At 40.2% G+C, this 8,381-nt stretch overlaps 1 protein-coding gene across 5 annotated transcripts in view; it reads left to right on the plus strand.

Annotated features, from left to right (window-relative positions):
• Positions 1-8,008, plus strand: part of Capsl (calcyphosine like) — a 27,022-nt gene extending 19,014 nt beyond the window's left edge. For 2 of the 5 annotated variants that reach the window (XM_048802895.1, XM_048802893.1), the window contains exons 3-5: positions 1,890-2,067; positions 2,341-2,550; positions 6,104-8,008. In XM_048802895.1, the coding sequence (XP_048658852.1) occupies positions 1,890-2,067; positions 2,341-2,550; positions 6,104-6,205 (490 nt within the window). In that variant the 3' untranslated portion in view covers positions 6,206-8,008. The other 3 variants (XR_007347477.1, XM_048802896.1, XM_048802897.1) reach the window with 3 other exon arrangements.
• Positions 8,009-8,381: the final 373 nt, after the last annotated feature.

The raw sequence follows: 8,381 nt of genomic DNA on the forward strand, positions 1-8,381 counted from the left end.
TATGATGTCACTTTTCATGAAAACTACTGAATAATGACTGTTCTTCTGGTTTTTCTCTCTCTCAATAAGCTCCTTAAAAAGACAGAGATGGAGTCTCATTACCTTTGTATTCCTCCTCACAGGGCTTAGTGCAAAGTTTGGCACCTTATAAGTACCTAATCAATATTAAATTTTATTGAATAACATAAGATGCTTAAATGACAAATTATTTATTTTGAATTTACATATATTTTATAAATTTACATATATTTTACAAAGAAAATCCATTTCCTGTATCAGTGTGATTTGTTTGTAAATTTATCATTTGTTCATCCAGAAAGTGAATTTTGACAGAATGACCATAACATTGTAAACATGTAACAGCAAAACAAACAAACAAACAAACAAACAAATAAATAAAAATAGTCAGGTCTCCTCCCTCTGGAATCTATGTGATGCTCTCATGCAAAGTGTTCTTTTTGATTTTTACATAAAGTGTGAAATTCAGAGGAGTAAGAATCTATATTATTGTTACAAATAACTAACAGGCAAAAGCGTAAGTTGTGACTTGAAAATTGTACATTATTTTAGCATTCATGTGGAACCAAAGATTAACTGACAGTCTTTTACAGTAAAGTGAGACCCAGAAAAGTTACAACTTATGCCTAAAGTCACAAAGCCAGTTACCAGTAGAACTGAAAATTAAGCTCAGGTTTTTGAGATCCTAACGGAGAACTCTCTCTACCTGTCAGAATACTAGCAAGACAGAAAATGCCCAGAGCTGTTCTGAAGGTAGTGGCAGATGATAGAGGAGAAAGGGAATGTGTGAAGGAGGAAGATCATGTAATAGGGTGTGATGAGATGGATGGAAGAACCTGAAGCATCACAATTAAACAAAATTAGAAGCTATGTTATTTCTTTCATGAGAAGGACATGAGTACCTTGTGGGTGGAGGTGATCCAACATAGCTGGATATAATGAGGCATGTTTCTAAGTGCAGTCTTTCTGTAACTAACACAGTATTTATATGTTTTACATGGTCAGTGGATTATGTTAAAAAAATGAAAACCAACATTTATACTCTATGATAGGTTCTGGGGATCTTATCAAGAAACATAGCTTAAAATAGGATTTTTGATGTACTTATATTTTTTTTGCTTTCCTTTAATTAAAAGATGGAAAGGGTTTGGGTCTTTCTGAGTCAATAAGCAAAATTTGGATGCCTAAAAAAATTTATATATGGTATGAGTTCTCCATTACTGTAACAAAATACCTGGGAGAAACAAGTTACCAGGAAGGAAAGGTTTATCTTGGCTCATGATTTCCATGACCACTCTGTTGCTTTTGGGCCTATGGTGAGGTGTCACATCCTGGTGAGGAGTGCATGGTGGAGCAAAGCTAGTCACCTCATGGCAGCTGGGAAGCAAAGAGGGAAAAAAAAAACTGGAAGAGGCTGTGGTCCCAATGTCCCCTTCAAGGGCACTCCCCTGATGAGCTAACTTCCTTCCAATGGGACATACCTCCTAGAAGTTCCTCCATCTCCCAATAGTTCCATAGGCTCTTGACCAAGCCTTTAACGTGGGCCTTTCCGGCACATGTCATATAATTAGAATCCCACAATGCAATTGTGTGTGTGTGTGTGCGCACACGCGCACACGCGCGCGCATGTGTGTGTGTGTGTGTGTGTGAGAATGTGCATGTGTGTGGTTTAGGGTTTATTTTTCTTTTTGAGAGGCTGAGAAGAGGCTTTCCAATTTTGGCAGGGCACAGAGAAGAATCTCAGACTTCTGTATTTCACTTTGAAAAACCTTGAGTCATTTTCTTTCTTAAATCTTTACACTTATACCTTGTTCTTTGTGGGGATTTTTTGCTTTTGTTTTTTACTTTGTGTGTGCGTGTGTTTTCTTCAGAGTGTTTCGAATTATGGATGACAATAACAACCGAACCCTTGATTTCAAAGAATTTGTAAAGGGGTTAAATGATTATGCTGTGGTCATGGAAAAGGAAGAGGCTGAAGAGCTTTTCCGGAGATTTGATAAAGATGGAAATGGAACAATAGACTTCAATGAATTTCTTCTCACTTTAAGAGTAAGTAGGCTGTGAATCAGGGTGATCTGCCAGGTTTGGCTTTTACGTGGTTTGGTTCGGCTACTTTGAGGTTTGGTTTTCGCAAGTTGTTTGTACACTGTGGGCAGGAGACTGCAAATGGGCTGAGAGCCTGTTGTGGGCAATCATAGTCCCATCCCATGTAGTGGTACACAAGCTGGTCCACGTTACGGAGGGTGTAAGATATTTCATCATGTGTAATACAGGAAAGGCTCATTGGCATATGTGTGTATGTGTATGTGTCTGTTCATCTAGCCTCCCATGTCCAGAGCCAGAAAAGAGGTAATTATGCAAGCTTTCAGAAAGTTAGACAAGACTGGAGATGGTGTCATCACAATCGAAGATCTTCGCGAGTTGTACAATGCAAAACACCATCCAAAGTACCAAAATGGAGAGTGGACAGAGGAACAGGTCTTCCGGAAATTTCTGGATAACTTTGACTCACCCTATGACAAAGACGGACTGGTAAGTAAAAAAGGTTTGATCTAAATGAAATTTCTCCTATTTGGTTTGAAAGTTTTTAATAGGAAATAGGCCCAAAGCCTTAGAAATTTTAACACATTGGTACTGTATGTATAGAGGTCATCTAGAAAGTTGAAAAACAAAGTAATAAAATAGATCTCTCTCTCTCTCTCTCTCTCTCTCACACACACACACACACACACACACACACATACCAGTAGGGGATCCTGCTGTACTCTTCATATGCAGCTAGACACATTCCTATGAGATAGACTTCAATAAAACATATATAACTTCAAAATGAGACCATGATTCAGTTTTCTGCAACAAATTCACAAGGCTTTTCATGATGTTTTGGTGGCTTTTGCATTTATCCATATGGGCATCATTAGTCATCATCCTTTGCTACGTGGAAATGGCTTATCAAAAAGCAACTTTTGATAAAGGGAATTTCAGATAAGAGAATTTCCTCTGGTTCTTCTCTTTAGCATGCTTTGAGATTTACTTGCATTTCTAAGTTAAAATGAACTTGAAAACAAAGCAACCACCTCGTCTCCATTAGCTGTTATCTTCAAGTTATAAAAGCACAGAATACTAGGGTAAGGAATTATATTCCCATCATTGTATCTAAGATGAGAGGAAGATGTCATCTGTGTTTTATCAATAGCCATAAATAGATTGATTATTTATTTATCTATTTGCACTGGGGATTGAACCCAGAATGCTTAACCACTGAGCCACATCCCCAGCCCTTTTGTACTTTTTATTTAGTGACAGGGTCTCACTAAGTTGCTTAGGGCCTCGATGAGTTGATGAGGTTGGCTTTGAACTTGTGGTCCTTCTGCCTCAGCCTCCTTAGCTGCAGGACTACAGGTGTGTGCCCAGCAAATGAATTTGAAAGCAACAACAATGGTAAAACCCAAAGCCAGTTTTCTTGGGTGACCTAAGGGTCATGGTTGTGGAAAGGGGATTCTCTCATCGGCCTCAGTCAACAGCGGTAGAACCTAAGACATGTTGCCTCTTAACCCCTTGCAACACCAGAAAAGGTAAGTGGGGCACTGGACAAGAAGAAGAGGTGGTGTTTACGGGAGGAAAGAAATAAGCCTTGCCCTCTGAAGGGAATTTCCCCAAGCTTTTCCCATGAAACTTTATTGTGAGTTGTAGTGTCAAGGGGTGGGGGACAGGAAATACTGATGTTTTCTTGTCAAGGATAGAGAAGTTCCCTCTATTCTAGGTCAAGGGATTGTAGAGGTACATAAAAAAAAAGGGGTCTAGATTTTGTAGAGCAGCCCGATGCTTAGGACAGAAACAACGGAACTGTGCATTTTCTTCCAGTACGACTGGCTTTTGATCTCGGAGATGTCAGTGGAAAAATAGCCAACTGCCATTTCCCCTCATTGGCCCAACTCCGGGCAGACCCCGGGTGTCTCTTGCCTCCTTCTGCAGGTGGTTCCTCCTCACTGCCAAGGGAAACCTCAGCTGCCCTTTTCTCTAACTCACACAGAAGAGCCAGTTGTTGTGATTCAGATGATTTAAAGTCCTTCCTCCTGCCCCTTTTGACATTTATCTTAATCAGCCACATTAATCTCTCAAATACTCTCAAAGGTTATTGGTTTTTTTTTTTTTTTGCAGTTACAGCATTTGATGCCACCTGAATATCACAGACTTTGTAGTCATACCCAACCCAGAGTTCACGATCATCACTGGGGGATGTTTTATTAAGAATGAATGTTGCTGGCTGCCCTGCAGAACAACAGAGCCCAACTTTTTTTCTTTTTTTTTGGTGAAGCCCTAGGATTTACATATTTAATAAATGTGCCAGTTGTCTCCTATGTACATTCAAATTTGAGATCCTTAGCTCTCACAAATCAGACATTCCTGTTTTTAATTAGTAAATGCCCATCAATATGCACATGAACCTCAGTTAGCATAATGATAAATCTGGGCAACATTTATTGAGCACTTGTTAACTGGGCATTATGTTACAGGGGCTTAACCCCTGAAGGGCTTACAGGGGTTTCTCATTTAATAGGCATGATAAAAATGTTCAGGAGAAATGATTCAAACTTTTGTACTTTGAATCATATTTTAAATGCATAGGAATTGTTGATACAGAGAAACTTTATAGTAAATTTTTTTAAGAAAGAAAATAAGTTGCTTTTGTGCATATACTATTTATTTGTATTTGTAGACCACAGTTCCACTATTGGCTCAGCTAAATGCCTTTTGTCCTAAGCCCTTTTTTTTTGTTTTTGTGGGATTAGGGGTGAGGGTAGAGGGTAAGACAAGGAAGAAAAACTGTGGGTTCTGTGACTTTTTTTTTTCTTTTCTGTTTACTTAGAATTTTGGCAAAAAAAGAAAAAAAAAAAGGCAAGTGGGTCAATGAACTCCTATGATCCTTGGAAGAGATAGACATGCTACCAAAAATGTGGTGTGGGAAGAGCGGGCTGTTATGGACAGAGGTTTTTGGTTCTTTATGGATTTCCCTCTTTGTGATGTTTTCAGTTCCTAATGAGTGCTGAAAATTGTGGGTTAATTAGAGAACGATGAATTTCCCAATCAGCCATCAATATTGTGCCTGCATCTGGCATATATGAAGATCTGTGTTTTGGGATAAATGAGCACCTTCGAGGTCCAGCAGGACACGTCTTTCCTGACTCAGCACATCATATCAGCCAACACAGTTGGAGTGCACACATTACCCACTCCCATGAGCACAAAAGACTGACAGGTGTTTTTCCTTCTTTCCAAAAGGAAAGTACTATAAAATCCTAGTATGGATAAATACACTATGACATTATCTTAATCAGCCACATTAATCTCTCAAATACTCTCAAGGGTTATTGGGTTTTTTTTTTTTTTTGCAGTTTCAGCATTTGATGCCACCTGAATATCACAGACCTTGTAGTCATACCCAACCCAGAGTTCACAATCATCACTGGGGGATTCCAGAGAGACAGTCCTAGGCTTAGAATGGAGAGAGAACCTGGTAGGGTGGGAGGTGGGGACAGGAAGCAATGGTCTTGCTCACTCTGTACCTTGGATGAGTAGTTTTTATCTTGGAAATGCATGAAAGACAGGCCAGTTGACTAGATATCTGTTTCTTTACCCACAGGACGACTCCAGGTTCTGAAAGATGAAACTTGCCTTATCTTGACACAGGACCTAGCATGTTTTGGATGGGCCACAGGAAGACAGTATTAAAGACCACTTGTTTCTTATTCGGAATTTCAGTCTTATGTATTCGGACCCCTGGGCTGCTGCTCATAAAGAAAAGATGACGCCATGTCTTACTTTCCACTTAGGCTGATCTGGACATTTTCTAGACTTCCTTCCTCACCTGCCCTGAGCCTCTCTTGCGGCCACCCCCAGCTTGGCTTTGCCTTCGCTTTTGCTTTAGATCTGTTACTTGGTGGTGATCACACACACACACACACACACACACACACAGCCTCCTTGACTGAAGTTTTCCTTCTTTTTGCAGGGACGGAAGATGGATCTCCATTAAAAGGGACTGAAACAAAGTTTGTTTTGGTGTTTAACTTTTTCACTACAGGTGACCCCAGAGGAGTTCATGAATTATTACGCAGGTGTGAGCGCATCCATTGACACTGATGTGTACTTCATCGTCATGATGAGAACCGCCTGGAAGCTCTAAATGCATGATTTGGGGACCAGGCCTTGGGGACAGCCATGTGACTCTAAATGATTAAACCTCAGCTCAAAAATCTGGATCATATTTGACTTCATGTTCATTCCAGTGTTTCTTCCTTGTCAACATACTGCATTTTTTTCTAGGGGTAAGAAAAGGGCAGAAATAAAGACTCTCAGTAGTTAACTGTGAGCTTGCCTCCTCTGAATCTGTTAGCTCTAAAATAGGGATCGAATAGAATCACAACTGTGTAGTTCCTAGTGCTACAGCCAACGTGTGCAACTAATTAACATTGCTTTTCTTCCTTGGCTATTAATGAAAGTTTGAAGACTTTAACTATAACCACACCTCCTACCCACTCTCTTTCTTCACCTCCTTTTAGATGGTCCACTTCTAGGTGGGGAAATACTTCTATTTTTATGACCTGTAAATCTTTAGTGCTTCAGTCTCAATTGGGGACCAGAAAGAGACCACATGTTAGCCTCAAGTTCTGCAACTGAATCTTGAGTTTCCTACTCAGGGCTTAGAGGAGACTTGGTTTGTCAAATAGATTGAAACAGCTTTTTTCCCCATCATTTTAAAGACTTTTGTGAGAGCAGAGAGGCCATTTCTTTGAGCAATAGGCCCACAACGACTGTTCAACATACTCTTGTGGTTGTTTTTCTTTTTTTTCTTTTTTCTTTTTTTTTTTTTTGTAATCAGGGTTTAAACCCAGGGGTGCTTAACCAATGGACCACATCTCCAGTCCTTTTTTATTTTTTATATTGAACTTGCTAAATTGCTGAGGCTGGCTTTGAACTTGTTATCCTCCTGCCTCAGCCTCCCAAATTACTGGGACTACAGGTGTGCGTGAGTGCATCCGGCTCTATGATTGTTTTAAGGCTGGGCTGTGCTCTCAGATTTTATGTGGAACATCTTGCCTTGATATACCAGTTGACCTTCACCTGGTGGAATCTTTATCTTTCCCCTCCCTGCTCTTGGCCCTTAGTGTTGAAGCTCCCATAAACACTAAGAGGTTGGGTGTGGCATGGTCCGGGATCATTGGCATAATCCAGAGCAGATTTTTCATCACGGCACTTCTTTGCTCAGAGCCTCCTCCTCCCAGCTCTGAGCTTTAGTTTCATAGTGTGGATGTGTGAGATCTCCCCATGAAGGGCAGTGCCAGCTGCTGGAAAATACAATGGAAATCACAGCTCTTTCTCTGCATGTTCTGTGTCTGGGGATAAAACAGCAAGTGACCTCAGGTCATGGTCCTGGAGGTAATGACCCCTTACCTTTTTTTTGCTCAGGAGAGCCTCTCAACTTGCCACCTCTGTGCCTGGCTGTACTCATCTCCTGGTCTGGGGACATAGATTGGGTTAATGGTCTCTTTTAAGATCTTATATATTTTCGAGCTAGGGATATAGCTCAGTGGCAGAGTGCTTGCCTCGCATATGTGAGGCACTGGGTTGGATCCTCAGCACCATGTAATAAATAAATAAAATAAAATAAAATAAAATAAAGATTTTATGTATTTTAGTGGCTCTGGGTTGAGGGTCTGGACACTTTCCATGTTCTAATTCATATATTTACTTTTTATTTCACAGACTTGGAAGCTGAGCTCAGGATACACATTGATTTGAGAATTGTAAAAACAAGTGCTGCTAGATGAGAACCATAGCAGTCATTTAATAGGGCACCTTTGTTTCTTGTTGGAAAGCTCAACTTTGTTCTATTGGCAGACCAGAAGAAGAACCTTTGTGTTGAGGTTGGGTAAAATGTCTCCTTATTGTAGGAAGCTATCTTTATTAATTAAATACACAAGTCTGACTTTTCCATGGATTTATTTATCTAGATTTATTTAGAGGTAGGTGGCCAAAAGATACCAAGTGTTATGAAGAGATATGTAGAAATCATGTAGAAATCCAAAAGAAATTGTGAAGACATGTACAGAAAAAATATATCCATGTTTTTTGTAGCCTGTACCTGCAGATGTGGCTAAGGAGAGGTCCCCTGTTTCCTGGGCATGATGGGTTTCAAGTCTACTGCTCTAGATAGATTTGTGTTTTGATTCTGGGTATGAGTCACATCAGGTTTAACTGGGGCTCTGGAGTGAGCAGGGCTTGGGTCGTAGTATCAGCTTCGTCTCCAACAGTGGTATTCTGCTTCCTGTCTATTGGGGGCACAGGACATAGCTATCTGA

This window comes from Marmota marmota, unplaced genomic scaffold, assembly GCF_001458135.2.
Source record: "Marmota marmota marmota unplaced genomic scaffold, marMar, whole genome shotgun sequence".
In the NCBI taxonomy this organism is placed as follows: Eukaryota; Metazoa; Chordata; class Mammalia; order Rodentia; family Sciuridae; genus Marmota; species Marmota marmota.